The 22,717-nt window shown below is 41.6% G+C and overlaps 3 protein-coding genes across 7 annotated transcripts; 1 reads left to right on the top strand and 2 right to left on the bottom strand.

Annotated features, from left to right (window-relative positions):
• The first annotated feature begins 241 nt into the window (after window positions 1–241).
• Window positions 242–1,586, top strand: LOC104951577 (uncharacterized). Its single transcript, XM_010778263.1, has 2 exons — window positions 242–552; window positions 652–1,586. The coding sequence occupies exons 1-2, from the start codon at window positions 473–475 to the stop codon at window positions 1,292–1,294; spliced, it is 723 nt and encodes a 240-aa protein (XP_010776565.1). The 5' UTR covers window positions 242–472; the 3' UTR covers window positions 1,295–1,586.
• A 124-nt stretch (window positions 1,587–1,710) lies between these two features.
• Window positions 1,711–8,762, bottom strand: zfp91 (ZFP91 zinc finger protein, atypical E3 ubiquitin ligase). Its single transcript, XM_010778262.1, has 12 exons — window positions 7,984–8,762; window positions 7,628–7,665; window positions 7,313–7,429; window positions 6,940–6,979; window positions 6,101–6,211; window positions 5,937–6,029; window positions 5,663–5,848; window positions 5,480–5,530; window positions 5,178–5,256; window positions 3,879–3,993; window positions 3,675–3,774; window positions 1,711–3,588 (listed from the first exon to the last, which is right to left on the bottom strand). Exons 1-12 carry the CDS (start codon window positions 8,400–8,402, stop codon window positions 2,670–2,672), a joined length of 2,268 nt encoding a protein of 755 aa, XP_010776564.1. The 5' UTR covers window positions 8,403–8,762; the 3' UTR covers window positions 1,711–2,669.
• A 3,418-nt stretch (window positions 8,763–12,180) lies between these two features.
• rbm47 (RNA binding motif protein 47) lies at window positions 12,181–19,275 on the bottom strand. Of its 5 annotated transcripts, none has more exons than XM_010778256.1 (6): window positions 18,379–19,275; window positions 17,931–18,258; window positions 17,455–17,478; window positions 16,779–16,985; window positions 14,762–14,952; window positions 12,181–14,231 (listed from the first exon to the last, which is right to left on the bottom strand). In XM_010778256.1, the coding sequence occupies exons 1-6, from the start codon at window positions 19,213–19,215 to the stop codon at window positions 13,986–13,988; spliced, it is 1,833 nt and encodes a 610-aa protein (XP_010776558.1). In that variant the 5' UTR covers window positions 19,216–19,275; the 3' UTR covers window positions 12,181–13,985. The 5 variants fall into 5 exon arrangements, with proteins under 5 accessions (XP_010776558.1, XP_010776559.1, XP_010776562.1 ...); XM_010778257.1 differs by having other exon boundaries at window positions 16,779–16,982; XM_010778260.1 differs by lacking the exon at window positions 16,779–16,985.
• Window positions 19,276–22,717: the final 3,442 nt, after the last annotated feature.

Below are 22,717 nucleotides of genomic sequence, written 5' to 3'. Positions count from 1 at the left end.
CTTTTTCTAACAAAGTGTATGAAGTTAAATGCAGGGCAATACAGCAAAGATAAGACTGAGGCCTGCAATAGCTTTACATGTACATTGAAATAAAGAAACATAAAAAACACTGGCAACATAACTCTCTGGGGAAATCTCAACCTGGACTTTGTCAATACACTGATTTATTAATAATAAATTAATAATGGATTTGTATATGCAGTACCGCGCCTGCGCAGAGGTGTCAGTGTAGGCAGCCGGAATGTAAACACCGAGCAGTGGCTAAATGACCGCAGCTAACGTCAGACCCTGAAACTGCATCTTTAATATAAAGAGAAAAAAGGAATGATAAACTATTTCCACGCTGTAGAGTTTTTGGTTGATTCAGCCATTTATTGTGAGATTCTAGCTATCCAGCAACAGTATTAGCGTGCTTACATTTTGAGACCAAGCTATCCAGCTAGCTAGCTTAGCCTCGGTTGATCGTTAAGTCATGAACTCTCTGGTTGGCTACGGAGTGTCCTCGGAGTCTGACAGCGAGGGAGAGGAGGAAGTAAACAACGGTGCAGTAGGGTAAGTGTTGACTTACTTTAAACATAATGTCAGACACTTGTAAAGGCTAGCTTTTTGTTAACGCCTCTGTCTCTCTGCTGCACATTTTAAATCCTGAAGGTCCGTAAAGAAGCTGTGTGATGAAGCATCCAGTGGCAGAAAAGCCCGCAACTTTATGCTGGAGTCTGGTTCAGCTTCCAGTGAATCAGAACCAGAGGAAGACTATCTTTCTTCATCACCACACCCCCAGAAACCTGCACCTCCTCCAGCCTGCCATCCCACCCTGTCTGCTTCTTCCCTGGACTCCATCATCTCCAATAAGCTCCCTCCTCCTTCTCTGCACTCCTGCTCTGGTAGCAGTGTGTTCACCAACCCTTTCAAGGCTCAGGCCGACCAGAAACTCAGCGCCTTGCAGAAACATGTCCCCCTCACAATGCAGGCCAAACCCTCCCAGATAGGAGGCAAAAGGATGTGTGTGGCATACAGGAAAAATGGAAGGTGCCGGTTTGGGATCAAATGCAAGTTTGCTCATGACAGTGACCTCCAGTCTCTCACTGATTTACCTGTGAGTGAAGAGACGCCGGATCAAAAAGAGGCCCTCGCAAGTGGCTCAGGATCCCAGAAGGAGACAAAAGAGGAAGAGTCAGCAGGCCAGCAGGGGAAGAAGAGGAGGGTTGGACTGAGCAACACCTTGATTCCTCCTAAACGAGCTATGAAGCAGTACGCCATACAGAGGAACAAAGAGCAGCTCCATATGTCGTGATGGAGGTTTTCAGAGATGGGCTGACATAAAAGCAATACTACTGGGATTAAATATATTTTCTAAGTGTGTATATGTTGTAGGAATTGTGTACTATCTATTTCTAGGACCCATTAATGACTCAGGCATGCATTTACATTCAGTGGTGGTTACTACTTGCATATTTACAAATGATAAAGTCCACAAATAAATAATTGAAATAATTAGCTGCAACATCAAAGTGGTGAACACAAAATGTATCAATAGTTGTATACCAGTAATATTACATATGTTGTTATAAAATTGGGCCTTCAGAGTACTTGTCCTTTTGGTTCTTAAAGTATATTTTATTGCTTATCATTTTGTACTTTTACTGATCTAACATTTAAATGCAGGGCTCCTTAATTATGTTCTTAAACTCTCAGTGAATACACTTTGGATAAATGTTAAGACATTTATTTACATCTTATAAATGAACATTGTTTGCTCTACCACACATCCTATATCACTCAGCAGAGAGGGGCAGATTTAGTATGAACATATGCTCCAAGGTTTCTACATAGCCTTGTTTTTTTTTAATAACATTACACTTGAAAATGTCATTTACAAAAACATATTTTTAATTGTCTAATTCAGTGACTATGCTTGCTGTTATTTCATGTGAGGGTTACAATATGCAAGGTCACCCTCTGGCTTACTATATGCGAGTAGTACATACATATAATATGGGTTATTATTCCTTCAATGTCTACAGCCAAGCTTAAACAGCTGCCAGTGAAACGGGTTTAATGACACTGCCATAAAGCTAAATGATGCATATTTTGTGACTGTTATCAAGACTGTAAAACATATTGTGTCCATTCCTTTTCAGGTTTTGAAATGTTTATCTTTGTCCGATAGTTTTGTTATTTTTTCGTTCAACCTCGCCAAATAAAGGCTTTACAGTGAAAAATGAAAAAAATAGCTGCCTATTCATTTGAAAGGTTTTCTCACCCCACACATACTGGGGTCTGTTTATAGCTTCTAATGTGTGTTTTATGTTAATTCATAATATAAATAGTGTAATCACTCACACACTAGTTGTGTGCTCTAAGTTACTAAGGGGTATGCTATATTATTGCATAATAGCAACGGCTTTGCAACATAACCTCGGCATCATTACACACACTCGCATAAAAGGCTAGTTCAGTTGACAGGACTTATGTACAAAGGCAACAACTCACACATACAGACACAAACATATCTTTTCCCTGAAACAGTTATTCTAAAAAGCTACCAAATATGACTATAAGTGAACAGTCCATAATATATTGGTGATCCTACATTTACCTTAAACATTGCAATACAGTGTATCAGGTCACTGGTGACAGTCTGCCTCTGTTTTCTGTGCACTATTGTTTTACATGGTGATCTGTTGGATCTCCCCCGTCTGCCCCCAGACCACACTGTCCTCCCCGATGACCCCCGTCTGCACAAGGGAGCCTGCTTGCGGAGATGAGGACGAGAGCACCGCATTGTCCAGAATAAAGCTGTCCCCGTTGGTTGCGGCTGTGTCCTGGGACTGGGATTGGGACATGAGGGGGGGGCTCAGGGTCTGAAGCTGTTGGGAGGATGCTAGAATGGGGATCTGCTGAATGTGTGTCTGTGACTGGCCAACCGGCTGGAAGGTCATTTGGAGGATTTGTGTCTGGCTCTGCTGCTGGGGTGAGTACATCTGAAGAGGGTGCAGCTGGGGCTGGTGCTGGGTCACCACGGAGCCCGAGTGGAGGGTCAGCTGTTGGATCTGGGGCTGCTGGGACTGCTGAGCCTGCACAAACTGGACGGGCATCTGGAGCTGCAGGTGAGTTTGCTGCTGGTTGTCAGCTGGCGACGGGGGGTCGGTGGAGGACAGGGCGATGGTCACTGGCACCTGCATGGTGTGGAGGCTCTGGTCTTGTCCCAGTAAAACCACCTGGTGACTCACCTGTTGGGTCATCTGGGACACTTGAGCCATGTGCCCTTCGTGACTCAGATGATCCGCCTGCACATCCTGTACCAGCTGGCTCACATCCCGGCTGCTGACCTCTGCATGCTGGGGCCCTGGCAGCTCCAGCATGGAGGCCGGGGTTGTTATGAGGGCACCCGCATTGGCTGCAAGAGCCTCAGCTATTAGCACCTCGGGGTGACTCTTCGCCTTATGGGCCACCACACAGTCCTTCTTCTCAAACTTCTTGCCGCAAATCGAGCAGGCGAACTGATAGGTGGCATCGGCATCGTGCTTCTTCATGTGCCAGTTCAGAGAGGCCTTCTGGCGACACGTGAAGCCACAGATTTCACACCTGTGAGGGACAATTGAATTTACTTAACTGATAATGGAGAAATCCTGGGAAAGCAAACAAGTAATAATTGTGAACAGAGCACTCACTGCAGCGGCTTCTCTCCTGTGTGGATCATGCGATGCACAGCCAGGTTGTGGGAGCTCTTGAAGGCACGAGCACAGAACTCACAGATGTAGTCCCTCTGATCTAGAACAACAAAACAATCAAATATAGATGTGTTCTCCATAGACTTTCACTATCAATTATAAATAGAACCCAATGCAAGTTTTATGTTTATAGTGTAGATGTACCTGTGTGGTGCTTTGCGTGACGCAGCAGCTGCTTCTGGAGTCGGAAAAGCCTTCCACAAGAAGGGTGAGGACAGACGTATTTCTTCTTGAGCAAGTGCTGGTACTTTATATGGTGCTGGTGTTCAGAAACATTTATATTAATAAACAGGAGGTTGGAGCGGTGAGCAGAAAGAAAACAGAACAACAAAAATGCTTTAAGTTATCTACAACAGCAGGTATGGCTGAATAATCAGATATTTGTATTTATTTATTTATTGGTAGAATCAGAATATGTTGTGCATTATTTAATAATTGATAATTGGATCTTCTATTCTCTAATCTCAAATAAAAAAAATTAAAGGGGACCTATCATGCAAAATGCACTTTTGTACGTCTTTTATACATGAATATGGGTCCCCGATGCGTCAGGGATCTCACCAAAAGTGTCAGAAAACACAACCCTCTCTCTTTTCCTCCATACCTGATCTCTAAAAACGGGGCTGCAACGGATCTGATACAGATTTGAAATTGTGCTGACGTCAGAAACAGGGAGCTCCGCCTATATGGGCAACTCTCCACCTATCAGGGGAATGACAGGTTGCCGTGGCATGGTAACAGCATGGTAACATGACGCTCGTGCCTCGCCCCCCTCCTTTTCAGGGGGGCGTGGTCAGCTGCAGCTCATTTGTCACAGAATCAGCCCTTGTGAAGACAGGGCTGGAATAGAGCAAATAGAGCTAAATGAGGCATGGCTAAAATGCATGATCTGTTTGGTATTTTGAAAAAGAAACTTCACAGACATGTTTTATATAGGTATGGCCCTACAATATATTATTTAAATATAGCATGATAGGTCCACTTTAAGTAAAGACTTTCCCAGAGAAGTATAACATATAATATATAAATAATTAATTAACCAAAAATATATTTAAATCTAACAACTGTCCAACTGGGATGGACATTTAATTTATTTTCAGACATTTTAGTGACCTCAACCCTTAATAATACAAACAAATAAGTATATATTATAAATAACTGTATGTGAAAGCTCTAACCCCTATTTAAGGCAATTAAATAGTTTGAGTAGTTCCACAATTGAGTTTGGTTGCCAGATGCTCATTCCCATCCCCCTTTCTGGTAGGTTTCTCTAGATGTTGTGAATCCATGTTATTTTGTGTTGAGGCAATTGAAATAGTACCGTTTCTGTGTACTTAATGTGCATGGACTCTACCTTATTGCGTTCAGAAACACTAGAAGCAGGTTTTTTGTTAAACTGTTTTTGAATAAGCTTCTGTATGAATGTGTTGTTGAGAGACAGACCTGTAGGTAGCGAGGATGAGCCAGGACAGTCCCACACCCCTCCATCTCACAGCGCACGTACTGCACCGGGGGCTTCTTCCTGTGGGGGTGAAGCACATGTCATTGCGATGTCACAGCTAAAACCAAACATTAAATGGATCTTTAAATCCTTATTGACATCTCAGACATCCAAAATGTCTTCCTCACTATGTCATTCATCAATCACTACGATATGCTTTATTTCTGGATAAAATTATGACAGGCAGTCCCTTCAATTTTAATATAACAGAGTCCAGATTACGATGCTTTGAAACAGACTTTACCTTCTCTTTGGCAGCCGTGGGGTTTTATCGTCTTTTTTCCGTCTGCCTCTCCTAAAGGAAAAGAAAATTCAAAATTGTGTAGCAATAGAAAACCTTACATTACATTCAGACTTTAGATGCACAATTAAACGTAGATATGGTTAAAGTTCCAGACAATCTGTTCTATTAATAACTTGTGCTTACTTCCTGGGTCCATCCGGGTCCTCCAGTACTTCTTCCTCTAGCTTTACTTCCTCTTCGAAACTCTCCAAGTTGTCCGAACCTTCTATTTTTATCTCAGCAACCTCGGACTCTTTTTTAGGTGCCTTGTCTTTCTCTTTCTTCTCCTTCTGTCTAGGAGGAGCTCTGCGCTTTGGTTTAGGGACATCCCTTAGAACAGGAAAGAGGAAAGTCCAGTCAATAAACGAAAATATGGGGCCTGTTTTTGTCTAATTTGTCACACAAAGATAACACACACCTTTCCTCCTTCGGGTCGTAACTCTGGTCATTTAAGTCATCTGTATAAGGAAGTTCTTCATCACTGCTGAGACCCTCTGCTTCCTCTGCACCACTGTATGGAAACAAGTCATTAGAAAAATATGTCCCCACCAGGTCAAATGAATGTGTTTGACGTAAGCGTACCTTTGACTCTGTGGTTGATAGCCAAGGTCATCTGGGTCGTCCAGAAATGTAGGGTCTTCATCATCCAAGACTGGTAGAACAACATCCTCGCTTCCCTCATCCTTATTTTTACTGAGACAGCGTAAGTGCAAAACAGAGCAGTCATCAAAACACAGCACCTCTCTCACTTTAGCAACACACAAGACAGTACAGTATGCTCAGTGGGCCATAAATATACACAAACACAACACAAATAGGATCATGATATATGTAATGCAGACTCTCCGCTGTTAAAGCTTATACATGTATGATTACAAAAACAATTCTAGTAAGTAAGTAAGACCAATAAATATATAATTGTATCTGTTACAGTTTGTTAATACATCTCTTAACTGTTAGTGTGTTAAATTTACGACTGTTGATCAAATCCTACATAATCTCATCTTTAAAGGCTCAGTTCACCTGCATAACAAAATGCAAACTTTCCTACAGTGCCTAAAAACAAGTCATAACAAGTCATACGCTTTTCATTTGATCTGGTTTCTTCTCTATTTATTGTTTAATCACGCATCCCTTTGCTTGGTTAACTCTTAAGCTGCTGTAATGTGTATATGTCCATGGTTTGGGATCAATATAGATGTCATCTTATCTTGATAAATCTGTTGCCTTCAACTGCAATAAATAAGTCGATTACAACAATGTTGATCAAGTGATTGTTATGAATATCAGGTCATTTGTGTATTTCATATTATGTATATGTATGTACATTTAGTAAAAGATTAGAATTCATGCTCAGAGTCAAACCTTTTAACACTAACAATGTTCATTTTATTAATGAAAAGGGACAAAAATATACTCACGTTTCACACTTGTCTTTATTCCTTATCTCTCCTTCCATTGCTGCATGACAAAGAAAGACATCATTTATTTCAGAGGCATAAAAGCATACTTTTGTACAGCCATCACTAAACCAAGTTCATGGAAGTGGAAAGGATTGCACCCAGATGTTTGCCTCAAAAAGGTGGCACTGATCCCTTTAGTCACACTGAAAATCTACAAACACTACCCCTCACATTTCAGTTAAATAGGATGTCAATGAGGGTTTTCTATGAAATAAATATTACCCAGGGTAGTGAGCATGATGCTTTAGTGCTCTGCATCTGCATAATCTGATTTGTGAATTATAAGCCCACATGTTGAACCATTGTATGCCACAGTCAACAGGTTTCTCACCAGCTGGGTTCTCCATCCCAGGTTCGGTCTTACAAACAGGCTTGGCAGAGGTGCGCACAGCTCTGCCAGACGGGGGCTTGGCACGGCTCGAGGCTGGGGGGCGTCTGGAGGATAGAGCTGGAATGAGGAAGCAAAAACATGCCATGAAACATACCATATGCCATAATGTGTGGTGCAAGCATTATGCAGACATGACATGACACACTAGAAAAGCCCAGTTCTAAATCCACTTGCAGAAGCTCAGATTTAACTTAAGTGTAGGTATAGCAAGAAACGTGACAAATTGTTTTTTATCCCCAACATTTGTCCAGTTACCTTGAGCATCTGTGGCAGGTTTCTTTGGTTCCTCTGAGCTGCAAGAAAATAAGAAAAACACATTGGATTGGAAATATTCTCTAACTGCTGAGCTAATGACAGTCCTTCATCCCATCTCTAATGCAACAATGCATGTAAAAGTAATAGCATATTAAATGTAAACATTTATAAAGCCAGGTAAGTTTCCCTCTACCCTCCCCATGCAGAGCTGCCGAAAGGGGACGAGCAAGGCTGAAGGCGTGCTTTTTGACAGGAACTCACCCACCAGACATAAACACATACGTTTAAGTCTAGACATGTTCATGATAAACAAATGTGGTTGTATATTAAGTAAGACTGTTGAATTAAAAACGTACTCTGTCCCTTGAAGGCTGTCACCTGCGACATCCCCTCCAGCCTCAGCCAAACCCGCAGATTCAGACTGTTTCTTCCGCCTCGGGTTGGAAACTTTCCTCCGCTTATTAGCACCGGTGTCCGGGCTCGGTTCGTCTTCCTCGTCCTCGCTCTTGTTATCCTTCAGCCAGGCCGGGACTGCCCTCGTTGACCGGTCTCTTAAAACTCTCCCTGAGCTCTGCGGGATCGACGCTGCTCCGTTAACGTCCGTCACTGAAGCAGAGACGCCGGACCTCGGGCGGCCCGCTCCCCGCTCTCTGAGCCCCCTCCGCGGGGTGACGTTTCTACTGGTGGCTGGGGTCTCTTCTGCGGCCCTGTCCTCCGTCGACTCTTTACCTTTATTTACGTTACCGGTTCTGTCTATCCCCGGTTCCATCTCCATGAAAACACTTCAGGCTTCTTCAATTCAGCTTACAATCAAGCCGGTTTACAAGCAATTTGAGGAAAAAAGGACAACATCTGTTCTAAAGACGGGTTGATTGCAAGAGGCCTTTATCCTACAGTGGGGCATTTTCCTCGCAAATTAAATGCATATATTTATTGATTAGAAATAGAAAACTTTTCTTAATTATCTATTCCGCAATAAACGGATACATTTTAAAGAAGCAGACACTATTTTCGCGTTCTTAAAGCTATAGTAAACCTACTTATTCGCCCGGGCCTAGAGCACAGCCATTTTGTGCGCTTTGTTGCGTCTCCTTTAAGCCAAATATAAACTGAGGTTACGTTCAGGAACGGCAACGCATTTCAGCAGCTCTACAAATCATCGGGATTTCCCTGTGTTACTTCTAGAGATCGAGTCAACCCAGCTGCGATGTTTGTAGATCTGCTAAGACAACGGCAGCCGTGCAAAAGTATCGCGAACGCGAACGGCTGCCGGGCATCATGGGAACTGTAGTGCAAAGTAATTCAACACACTTTATGGTGTATTTCTATATTTTTGTCATGCCTTTCTTTCTATACAACTATATGAATATAACATAATGTGTAGAGTAATCAATAACATGTCACACTACAAATAAAACAATAAGTAATATTAATATTCCAATAATGTATTTGTTTTTTAAATAAAGTTCCATGCATGCAGAATACTTTCCCTGCTTATTATTCCACATAAAACAATTACTATTTGATTTGATTTCCCAGTACACAGTGTGTTTCTGTTCCTGGCTAAATACATGTGTTTACTATTTCACTCAACACATGACTGTATGATAATATCTTCTTCTTGCATGTGAAGAACTCATTTTATAAGAAAGAGTAAATGTGGTTTGTTTTATACTATATCTGCATTTATTACTGTTACAGTGGAGATAACATGGCTGCCGGTGATAACCTGCTCTGTCTGTGCTTTGGAGAGTTCCTGCAGGTTTTCTGATTAGGTGCATTTACCACCAGATGGCAATATTGTATCGCATGTAACACAATGTAGGCTATAACTCCACTCTTTCTGCATAGATTCTCATTAACTTGGTTTAAAAATCCCCTGCTATCTGCTTGTGTGATAAAGTAGTTGTGGATTGGGTTATTCAAACAGTATTTTGGAGATTATATTCCTGGGACATAAACTCAATATTGCCCCATGTCTGTAAAGTTGTTATACAACACTGAATACGGAAACACAGCTGTGCGCTGTGCAAAACTACAATGTTAGGTTTTCACACAATACTATTTAATACAAGGATCAGTAGTATCAATATTGACACCAATATTTATTTTGGATTCAAATTCAACAATGCTCTATCAATTAGGGGGAAATGCACCATGCATGTGCTGCTACTGAAAACTTTTTCATTAACCCTGATTGATTTGCCAAGAAATAAGCCTTTTCCTATTCTTTGATGATTACCCTTTGTAAGTACACAAGATCAGCTGATGAGCTGAGCACATGCACTAAGAATAGAGCTCATGTGTATAAATGACATGATTTCACTCGAGAAGGGTTCTGTTTCTTGGTATCCTATTGTTATTGCTACTCTATTAAAAATAAAACAATTCAGTTCTTCCCCCTGTGACCTTTCGCCACATTGTAATGGTAAACCAGTTGGTTGAAATGTACCATGTACCTGAGACTACACTTCTACACACTGCGGGATGAAGGCTACTTGGGTCCTTAAAGGCCTCCCTGAACTCCTTGCTTGGGTACACCATGTTTCTAGAGTAAAGTTGACCCACCACAGAAACGTTTATGAAACAATCTCCAAACACTGTGGTGTCTCTCCGCTCTCCACCATGACACATTGCTTAATATAGCTGTTGTACAAGGTCAGGGATGGGTTTCCATTGACAGAGGTCGGAGTCAAAGTCCTCTGCCTCTGGACCTTTCAAAAAACTTCTGACCCTTTTAGCACTTTGTAGTTATGCGCTTTAATCTAAAACTAAACTGGCTGACATGGTTTAGTCAGATTCAGCGGAATATAACTTAAAGGTCTCCTATTATGCAAAATGCACTTTTTTTATGTCTTTTATACATAAATATGTGTCCCCTAAAACCCTCTCTATTTTCCTCCGTACCCAAATCTCTAAAAACGGGGGTACAACGGAGCTGATCCAGATTTGCGTCTGATATGACCTAATATCGGAAATGTGGGCTGGCTTTACACCCACGGCCCTGTCAGAAACATCTCTATCAGAACAATGCGCAACGTGTTTTGGAAGGAATATGGTCTCTGTTTACATGAACATGATATGGCGTTTAATCACGGCAGCATTTAGCTGGGCATCTACTTCTCTCTCTCTCTCTCTCTGTGTAGCTCTGCGGCATGTGTGCTCCAAAGGGGGCGTGGCCCCGTAGCTACTGACCCAGAATCAGCACTTCTCTAACAGGGCTGAAATAGAGGGGTATGAGGCATGGCTAGAATGGGTGATCTGTTTGGTATTTTGAGCAAAACACTTCATAGACATGTTTTTTATATATTTGTATATATCTGAGACCTATAATATATGCCTATAAATAGTATAAAAGGAGAGCTTTAAGACAAACAAAATGAATAACAGCATTGCATCCTTTTGAAAATGCTTTATTCATCTACTTTATCGCTATAAATATAACAATACAGAACAAGCTTTTTTTTTAAACAAACCTTCAGATAGAAAACAGTCTGCAAAGGTCTACAAAGGTAGAGCAAAGGGCACATCTTGGCAATAAGGCACACACTATCGGAAAAGTTAAAATGGTAACACCTATGTTAAACAAGGCATGTGTAGGTCCATGCCACAGACACAAGAATTCCTCCTGCAGCTGTGGTGTGGATGAAATGCAGGCAATAGAAAGTAAAGCAGGTGTTTTGAGTGGGAGGCAGAACCAGAGGGACACAATTCCCTGCCGTCTAACACATTTGTTAGTTTAGATGGCTGTCAAATCATGATGAGACCTTTAACAGTTCAGCAAAAACTGACATGCACCAACAGCTCAAAGGGCCATGGGCTGTAACACTGCAATGGACCAGATTTGGTTGAAACTGATCAAATGTTGCTAAACTAGAAGGTCTCTGTGTTCTCACTCATAACACCAAATCCAGTACAAAATAGTATTTAGAATATTACAAATGACAAAAACACAATAACCTTGAATGGTTTAAAAAACTATTGGACATTTTGGCAAAAAATGTTTTTTCTTCTACTTTTGTTACTCTGACATCCCTAAACAATGTGTAAATAAAGAAAAGAAATATGCTTTAGAATATATTATACCTTTTCTTCTCACTTCATAGACAAAACACGTAAATGCATATATTAAATATATCCTGACTTAATGTCATCATAGAAGAAAATAACAGTTATCCGCAATTTGTTTTCTACGTCAAATCCAGTTTTAGAGGAGTAGGGAAGCCAAATGTAGAGGATGGAGTGAGATGAGACAAATATATTTTGTTTGCCGTGCATACTATTTTCGTTATTTACCTCTTTGACATCAAACTTGGTCATGATCCAAGCTTTCTTCAGAGTAAAAGTAATTACATTGTTTATGCTGTAAAATATAGTAAATATTATGAGGAGATGATGAAAATAAACACATACAATTCAAACAACAAATAAAACATTTGGAATGGAAAATTAAAAACTACCTAAACTGGTTTACACATACACATTTCTGCATTCTCTTATATAAAGGTTGTGGAGTGTGACTTCATAATCAGCAGCTGCTTGCATCCTTTGTCTTTGTGTGTTGTAGCACAAACATGCATGGCTCCTTCTATATTTCAGCGTGAGGTATTGTTCCAGTTATTCCCAGTCCAACATTACACTTGTTTCCAACACACTGCAGAGTTTAAAAAGTGCCTACGAAACATTCATTAGGGTTATTTTAACGCTTAATCCACAAGGGAAAACTCTGTCACACATACAGTAATTGAGAAACGCCAACTAGCCCAGTTTACACATTATTTCATGCTCAGTATTTAATATCTCTTCATATGAAAGTTGCAATCTCTTGCCTTTTATAAATACGTTTAAGTGCACCTAGGTCAACACAGTTTGGAGGACAAGAAATAAAGATGAGACGGACATGCGGAGTGTTACTGCAGGAGCCTTTAGAGAGGAGACTACAGGAGAGAAGTCTGCAGAGACTGAAACACACTTCACCACAATACAGTATTACCAAAGCATTGGAAAAATAAATGGAGAAAACTGCAGTCCGTGAGTCCTTTCTTTTGTACCAACCACAGGGGCTTCACATTGTTGTTAAAGGCACAGTGGAAAGCACAAGGTGGCATCGTCTACAGATGTAAGGCACTGAGGAGCTTTCTGATATCAGAAGACTGGAGCGATGTAGCCTGACGTTTGTTTTGGTTAGCAGAGTGTTCCAGTCCACACAGGACTCTCATTTCTGTCCATATTTGTTCAGCTTTCAAAAGTGAAACAATTCAAAAACTCAATAATAAAGATGTGTGTAAATTAAAGAAAAAAACAAACTAACATCTGTTCAGTCCCCTTTCAGCAAACTTTGTGAGCATGGGAAACTTCTCCATGTACATGGTGTCGCTGTCTATCAGGCTGACTGTATAGATTACTCATGTTGAAAAAGCTTTCCAGTTTTCTTTCTCTAGTATTTGTTCCACAACGAATCACAATACTATTATATAACTGGCAACATTTTCTTCAAACAAACCAAGATAGGAGAAGTTTCCAAAAGTTAAAGAGAATACATAAAAACAAGCTTACTAACTATAGGCAAAATATAACATTTAAAAACCTTCATTTAAAACACACAAAATACTAAATAAACCAAAAAGTACCAAACAGGCATGTTTGAAGCTCACACATTCAACCAGCATGGACGGACAGCGTCACCTACAGCTTGTAGAGTTGGCTAAAATACTATATTTGAATGAAAATAGAATATTAATAGGCCTATATTCAAGAACAGTTATCTTAGTGGTATCCTTTCTTGTCAGTAGTTCCTGTTGTACTTTTACTTTCTTTCAATTAACTTTTTTCCTTCTCTTCACCCCCACATTTTTACAGTTAAAAAACAAACATGTAAAGCTCTATCTTTCCTGCTTCAGAGAACAAAGACCACTCCATTCATTAATAAGAGAAGCCTACAGAGAATAAAAGTAATTTTCTCTTCATAAATACTTGAATGTACCTTCAGTGTTTGGCGGGTGTCAAAGACAGAGAGAAACTCATACTGATGGTTGTCTTTATGAGTTAATTCTTATCGTGGGAGGACGGTGCAGGTAGGTTTCCTCAGTGATTAGACTGTTCTCTATGTGTGTTATAAGTCAGTAATGATGCATAACTAAGCCAGTCATATGGTTGCCTTGTTTCCAATACATACTTAGACCAGGACAGATATGAGATGTCATTGTTTCTGTTTTCTAAATATATGCTTCAAATTCCTTTAGAGCTTTTTGATGTTCACGAGTTCAAGAGATGTGTCTGTGTGATGGGACAGACGTTGGGTTGGTGGTTCAGTCACAGGCAGGGTATCTTTGATGTTTCATATGTCTGACCCTCCGACTCAATATGTCTGGTAGACATCATGGAGGGGCAGCTGGAAGGCTGTGGCGGGGAAGGCCTGAGGCATTGCGTAACCGGCGTATCCTCCGTACGCCGCGGCCGCCACCGCGTTCTTCTGCAGAGCGGCCAGAGCTGCCGAGTTAGCAGCGTAGTTTGCGATGGGGACGTATCCGGCACCGTACAGGCCGGCCGTCGGGATGCGCTGCACGTTGTGGGCCATGGCGTAGACAGGAGTGATAGGACGGCCCTGAGAAATGCAGAAAAGAGGAAAGGACGACTATATTGAATAAGAGGATTACTAAACCATTTAGTACATTCTTTATTAAATGAATGCATTCAATTGTGAGTTCTACATTTAAAAAGACAGACATTAAGCTCTCAAAGTACAAATACAGTACATGTCATGTAATCTGTGGTGTTACGTAACTAATATTATTTTATTCCACGGCATGTTATTTGACGCTTAAATATAAGTTGCATTGTGGGTAATGTAGGCGCGTGGTATTGCCAAAAGTGATATCTTTGTTTCCGGTGCAGCCAATTTGTTACTTTTTGATACTGGCTTTTGACTCCACCAATGGTACAGTGCAAAGTCTATGGAGTACTCTTTTAAGCTTAATGAGTTATTGTGTGTAAAATCAGTTCTCTACACTTTATGATGAAGTACCCATGTGGCCTGGTTTACTGCATCAAGTAACATGCCCTGAGCTGAAAGTGGAGATTTAACATCTTTATCCAATCATATTTACGAGTCAGTAACAGTGTCATTGTGCACACCTGGAAAGGAGGAGGGGTAGATACCGCAGGGAGGACGCTGGCACCGCCATTAGCGCTGTTGTGGTCAGCGTGTTGCATGGCCAGAGGGTTCATAAGGTGCTCAACCGCATGCATCTTCCCATCCTCCATCAGCTTGGCTGTAGGAGCCGTGCTGAACATGGGGTACTGCCCCCCCAGAGTCTGCATTCCCACTGCAAAGAGAAACAATAATGAGAGCTTGGATAACAGATGGGACCACTGCAGACAACATAGTAAAGCAAAATAGTTTTTTTTTGCTTTTTACAATAAAATAAATAAAATGTCAAACATGGACCAAAGCTCAAACAGACACAGGTATACTTAGATTTGAAGGAAATGTACAAAAGGAGTGCCTGCTAAAGCACTGAAGGTTGAAGGAAACAATTAAGTCAAGAAGGGGAAAAAATAAGTTACACAAGTTGGCGTTGGGGTGTGATTCGGATTATAATGGTGCTATGGATTAACCTCAGTGCTCCAACACATACCCACACACCAAACATACACACACACAGAGCGAACACAACGTCAGTCATTGTTTCAGATGGACAAAGGTATTTTTAATCTGACCACACAGTCCTGGACTAACACTAAACTCCAGATTAGATTTAGGTCAAATATTTTCTGAAAGAGCATCAAGAGCGTCCACTATACTAGGGACCTCTGAACCCCAAATATATGCCATAAATATTAACAAAAAGTTAAATATTTAAGTTATGTTACAAATATCTGGTAAGTATAGTTGCTTTTTTGTTTGGTAATAAGCTTGAAGATGAAATAATAATACCATTGTGTTAATTTTAACATTGCACTTCTATCATTGAAGTTTCTACATTTTAATATTCTACTTTCAATTTTGAATGTAGTTGATCCTGTTTTAGCCTTATATGAGTTGGGTAGCTTCTCCCTCATTGATACAAATATGCATTTCCTTCTGCTTACCTTCAGGAAAGAAAAAAGGAACCAGGAAACAAACCTTTAAAAAGAAGCCATCTAACAGAAAACCACTTGACAGCAATTCATTTCCGCCTAATATAGACTGTAGACCACACATTTAAAAAACTAAACGATGCTGATGCTGATCATGTAGGCTTAATGTATAAGCAGTGGAGGACACTGGTATTATCCTTCAAGTGAAAATAGTAGACGTGATTGAAAAGTTGAGAAAGGTAATTTTTGTTTGTTCATTTGGATTCACATCTCAACTCCGTTCTTGAATGTAAGTGTCATAGTGCCAACAAAGCCTGAAACAGCTGCTCCTACAGAGACATTTTCTTAACTTGTTGAGGTCAAATTGGGAATTTGACCTCAACAGTTTTTGGGATAAATCTTTGTTTTACATTCAAGACACGGTCAGCCACTTTTCAGTAAAAAACTGGAGTTGAGTTGCATGTGTTAAAGGAGATTGGGTTGTTCACCACATACGTCGGCCATGTTCAGACAGACAACAGCACTGCATTAGAAAACGTTCCCATTCAGTTCAATTCCATCACTGCATTGGGGGCGTCAAAAGCGCTTTAAGACAATAAATATTGTCTCATCCTGCACATAAATCAACTTTTGCCTCGACAAAATGCCATGAATTCTGCGTTGGCCAATCAAAAAACAGGGGGCTGGGTTTTAGCCTCTGATAGCTTGATATTTCATGGTCTCAACAGTACACCCCCAACGACGTAGCGCCTTGTGTTATTCTAACACAGTGCTGCTTTTGGTCTGAACACCAGGTAAGAAAAATTTGAGAGGAAAAAAGGACAGAATGAGGAACAAATCATAGCAGTTACTTTCTGGTCATGCTGGAAAGGACAGATATTTAGTGTCGTAGTTCTTAAGGGTAAAAAGAAAGGAAGTCCTTTTGCGCCTGACCATCCAGCAACAACCATGATCAAGTGATTTACTTAGTGTTCCTCAAACCACACAGGAGAGAGAGACAGGAAATTACGAGCTGGAAGGTTTAATAAAGGCGTTTGAGATGGGCAAGGATGTATATATCTATCTCACTGACTTGTGCCAGGTTTCATGCCAATGGAGTTGACAGAGGCAGCAAGCTCCAGACTGGGCATCAGCTCATAGGGCTTGTCGAGCTTGGCTTTGCCCTCATGGTAGCGGCTGTAGATGCCACGACCAGCAGAGTAACCTCCCAGGTATGACCCCCGTGGCCCAGGGGTACGGTTACCTGAAGCAGCACGACCACGACCTCGCACAGTACCTGCTTAAAATACAATTAAAGTAATACGTTGACAGGGGTTGTGGTTTAGGACTTGGGCAGTAAGGGCAACTTGTACTGAATTTTTGAAGCGCAACAATATTTTATGATGGGTTCAGAACTTCTTTGAGAATCCCTCCCAAAATATAAGGACTGCTTCAGCAAGAAGAGCTCTTATTTAAGTTAAATATCTGCTCAAGAAGTGCAGTTGCTATCGGAAATGTAAACAACATCTGTTTGAGTTTAGGGTAACTTTGCGTGTTTCCGCAGCAGTGATCTGACTCTTAAGTTCATGACACTGTCAAATGTTTTGTCAATGTTCTTAGCTTTATTGAAATCTCTGCAGTAACCCAGCATGAAATGGGAGTTGACAGCACAGCGGGAAAAGAATGGTGTTAGAAAACATATAGTCACATGGCAAGAAAGTTCATTGTTCATTGAAGGGATAAGTAGGAATAAGGATGAGAGAGATTACCATTGTTCTGTATCATTGGGGATCCTTTGGAGAGAAAACCAAAACACAATGATTGTTGAAAGTCGAATAGATTTTCCTGCTGCCACCCAAATACCATTTATAATCATTCATCAACAATAATGGGATTAGCATCATTGGCCCATCACCTTATTTTGTCTTTGTCTTATTAACAACAAGTCACAAACCCTTATCAAGTTAAGATTTTAAAACTTTCATCAAATAAATTCTTGTCATCAAAGATAAAATCACTATTATCTTAGTCATCATGATAATTTACAAATCATAGCTAATTTATAAAGGTGTGTTTGTCATTGATCCTACAATAGCATCTCTTGGATGTCATCATGAGATCTTTAGCAGGGCATTGGTCCACAGAGTTTCTGCCACCAACTTTAACATACAAAGATGGCTTTCAGAAAAACTAAGTGGCTTTTGCAAATGATCACTACTGATACAAAAAAGCAATTCATTCTAACCTTTAACAAAGTAGTCTCTGTTGGGTCCAATGAGGGTGTTGTATGGGTAACCGTAGTAGGCCAATGTGTAGGGATCACACTGGTAGACGTAGTTCTGTGGAGCCGGCTCTGGAGTGGCTGGAGCTCCCTTGGAGGCTTTCTGGCGAGAGTACTGCTCTTTATCAACAGGCTTGGCGAGAGTCACCTCGATGCAGGACCCCTCCACCTCTGTGCCATTGAGGTGGTCCATGGCCACGACAGCATCGTCTCTGGAGGTAAAGTGGACGAAGGCGTAGTCACGGATTTTCTTCACTCTTTCAACGCATCCAGCATTGAACTGGTTGAACACCTGATTGACAGAGACAATGAGTGATTGGTTAATGTTTTCTATTAGTAGTATATTTCCTGTAATGTATGTTCTTTACCCAATAAAACCCAGCATCGAGAAATCCCTAAACTGAAGTCCCACCTGTCTGATTGTCTCCTCGCTGGTTTCCATCATGAGATTCCTGACGTAAAGGATCTTCACTGTCTCCATTACGTCTTCGTCCACATCGATCTCCGGCTCGGCCCAGTCGACTGCGATCTGGTGGCCCCAGAGCTGAATACGCCCAGGCATCAACTTCCTGCGAGCCATGGCGGCTGCACGGTGTGACTCGTACTCTACAAAAGCAAAGCCCCTGTTCTTCATCTTGTCTGCAGCGCTGGCATAAACTATCACGTCCAGCACCCCTTCTGTCACTTTGGAGACCTCCTCCAGGATCTCCTCACGCTTTTTGGTCTTTGGGATGCCACCAATGAAAAGACGGCAGTTGTCCACGGAGGAGCAGACCCCCAGCAGCCGCCCCGGCCGCACTTCATAGTTGTTGAGCTCACGCACAGCACGCTTGGCCTCGTGTTTCTCTGTGTACATCACAAACGCGTACCCTCTGTTCTTCCCGTCAAAGTCCATCATTAGCCGCATCTCATAGATACGCCCTACGGACTCAAACACAGGGACTAGCTCATCCTCATAAACGTCACGTGGGATCTTGCCCACAAAGATTTCACACCCCCGTGGTGGAGATGTAGCATTCCAACCAGGAGGAGGGCCATATTTACGCTGACCGTTTTCCTGGACCATCGTGTAGCCGGTGCGATCCATCAGGGTGACCAGTGCAGCCTCATTGGGAGCACCTGCAACTCCCTCAGGGACGTTGAGTTGTCCATGGAGAGGGTTGTGTGAGGCTCCGGCTGGCTGGGAGGGTTTGGGGGGGGCAGTGTTGTTGCTCATGGTTGACGAGGAAGCAGGATCTTCGGCTGTCATTCTGACAAAACCATCCAATCAGATCTGGGGCCTGAAGAGGGCAAAGAGAAACAGGTTTATCAATTACAGTCAATTGTATCAACCACAACTTATATCCAAGACGTAAACACAAGAGGGAAGAATAAAAGAAAACCTGGTAGTGTTCAGAATGAACCTTTTACAACATGACTGTACCAACAATAATTGAGCTGCTTGTTGAATCTGAAAGGTAATCAGTATGCAGACGCAATCACACGCAAGATTAACTAGCTTACAAAACGAACCAAAGGCAAATAATGCGATTGGACAGAATGAGGAAAATACAGCATCTATAAATCCACAGGGGCACCTTCCCCTATCAGTGGTTTTACAACCTTGTTTTGTTGAGTTCCTCAGATCCCTTGCTGATCACTGACCCCTATCAGAGAGAATGAAGGGCTGTAAACCCTGAAACCTCCAGCTCAAGGTTCACTGAGTATGACTGGGTCACAAGCTCATTGTGTGTGTGTGTATGTGTGTGTGTTTATGTGTGTGTGTGTCAGCAGTAAGTTGGACATGTTGGAGTTGAGCTAGATGAGGAATCCTGAGTAAAATATGACCCCACTTCATGCTGTGACAAAAGCTGTGCACATTAATCTATCGTGCACGTGAACCTGACGCACACTCACCACAAGAGGGTGTTGGACTTTCAACTTCTTTATCATGAGTGTTATAGAGTTTGTGGGTGCAGCTTGTTTTGTGTGTGTGTGTTTCGGTGTGTGTGCCGCTTCATTAAGGGTTATAATAGGAACAGGGAACAATCAGAAATCGCCTTCCAGAGAATAAACCTCTTACTCTCTTATTTTCCCACATTGCCAGCATTCAGAACGGAACAATCCCAGCATTTTAAATCCCCAAATCTCTACGCTGCATACAACACTGAGGCAGCCAATCACAGCACACTACAAAGCAAATTACTTTTGTCAGATTAAAGGTCATGTTAGTAGAAAGACTAAATAAAAAAGCACCTATTTCTAGTTAGACAGGCAGTGTGTGGGCGTGTTGGTGCGTCACAAGACTGCCTGGACTTTGATGGAAATAGGTGAGGCAGCCAACAAAGGTAACGCTACTAAGCCTAGCAACCATGGTAACGCACTCACTCATTTGAGTTGACCCAATGTCCCACTCTCCCACACAGACACACACAGATGGACAGACACACACCTGTACACATGTTAGTTGCCCCAAGGCTGGAGGGCTTAGAATGACCTGCACCTTGTCCACAGTGGAACAAAAATGATGCCAATGTCAGCTTGATGGAATAAAATGATTTAAAAATATTTTTTAAATGTGTTGTTGACATAATGTACACATTTAAATGTCATGTTCCTGGTTGAAGCACACTTCTTATTCATGCATTTATTGATATGTACAGGACAAAAGGTCAAAACATGGGTAAAGTTGAAAAAAACTGCAAAGACCAAGAGAGCGGAAAGCCAGGAGGTTGTTTCCTCCTTCTATCAATAGCCGGTAGTTTCTCACTGCATGATGACATAGGTCGGGATGACATTAGAGCATATAACACATTCATTTTGCCAGAGCTTTTGAAATCTAGTTTGCAATAACACGCCCTGAGGATACAGTGTTCACCACTACAGATTTTCCAAATGGCCAACGGATTTGTATTCCTTATGTCAGTGTTGTTTTCCCTGTGCTTCCACAGCTCAACATGCCCTCCCTCTGTTCCTTCTATCGTGTGAAGTGCTAACATGACTCCATCTCTTATCAGCCTTATCTCGCCAGACTGATGACAAAGGGAGGACAATATGCGCTTTGGGAGTTCTGCTCTGTGATAAAAGAAAAGAAGCTATGTGACACTCTGAGTTCAACACTGTGCAACAAAGTTAGTTTAGACTTCTTTAAAAATAAACCATTATGCTTGTGTGTGCATAATGCAGAGTACATTTGTAATATATGTAATGTAAATATAATATATGTATTGTTAAGCCTTGGTGTTGGGGTTCCCTACTTCCTGCTTTTGACCACTTGGAGGTATTCCTAACTTCCTCAGTGCGGACCACTGTTGTGCTGAGGTTTTCCTTTTCTAGGAGAAACTCAGGAAATCACAACCCCAAGCGAAGCAAAACTGAGAGGGACTGTTATAACCTCTCTTCCCTTGCATAATATAAAGAAATGAGAATAGTCAGTGTGCGTGCATGTGTGTGTGTGTGTGTGTAACATATTTGGACAATCTAAGCATATCTGAAAAAGTGTATAAAGATAAGGCAAAAAAAAAGGCAAACATGCAAGTAATGCAACATGACAGGAAATCTGTAAATGTATATAAGTGAAAAAAATGCCTTTGAAAATGTTCAACTCCTTGAAAGGTCTGACCTTAAACATGGGTGTGCACAATCTTCTGAAAAAGTGTTAATGCTTGTGTACGTGTGTATGTCTGTGTGTGTGTGTGTGTGTGTGTGTGTGTGTGTGTGTGTGTGTGTGTCAGGCAGCAGAGGGACGAGGAGACTCCTGAAGACTTCTTCTACTTTGTTGATCTCCAGAGACACAACGCAGAGATCGCTGCCTTTCACCTGGACAGGTGCGGTGACGTCACTCGTAACGCTNCACACGCGCGCACACACCCACATACACACACACACACACACACACACACACACACACACACGAGCACACACACACGCAAGTAGGCAATGGAAACTTAGGGCTCCCCCTAAGTTTCCATTGCCTACTTGCGTGTGTGTGTGCTCGTGTGTGTGTGTGTGTGTGTGTGTGTGTGTGTGTGTGTATGTGGGTGTGTGCGCGCGTGTGTGTGTGCGTGTATGTGTGTGTGTTAGAAACTGTTTAGAAAGAAGTCGGCCAAGGTTAAATGGAAAATTAATATATGTTCTGTGTGTGTCCTCTGACAAGTGTGCCTGTTACTTTTGGTGTGCATTTGACTGTTTTTGGAGAAGTATATGGATAAAGAATGATTAAAAAGGATGCATGCAAAAACTAGATAAGAGGAAGGGAGTTTGTGCATGTGTGTGGGTGTGAAAGACAAATAATTTATGTCTAGGACAGCAGGGGGTAAGAATGAAGAGTGGAGGGGGCTTAACTCGGTTGGAATGACAGAGGTGGGCGTTTTTATGGCACAAACTCATCCATGCCTGGGCATGAAGCCTTTATCTCGTGCGTCTCTTTGACTATAGGTGCGAGAATTTAAAACTTCCTGGTTTCCTCATCCTTTTATTCATGAGTGTTGCTTGGAGCTAGGGAGCGGCCTGGCATATAACTTAATTCCAAAGATTTTTCCTTTCTTTAATCTATCTTCCATTTCTTCTTTCATTCTCAGTTTGCATCACTGACATTGCAGGCATAGTTTTAATGTAAAAGACGCCCCCCCCCTTAAGCTCCAGCAACAGATGCATTCCAGTGAACCCATCATGACATGATTTGATAAGTCTTAGCATGTCATACAATCATTTATGTACATTTCTCTTCTATGGTTTTTCTCTTTGGCTGTGAGAAATTGCAGTTTTTGGCA

This window comes from Notothenia coriiceps, unplaced genomic scaffold (genome assembly GCF_000735185.1).
Source record: "Notothenia coriiceps isolate Sejong01 unplaced genomic scaffold, NC01 NC01_scaffold00019000, whole genome shotgun sequence".
Classification (NCBI taxonomy): Eukaryota; Metazoa; Chordata; class Actinopteri; order Perciformes; family Nototheniidae; genus Notothenia; species Notothenia coriiceps.
This window is presented reverse-complemented; position numbering and strand designations above follow the sequence as displayed.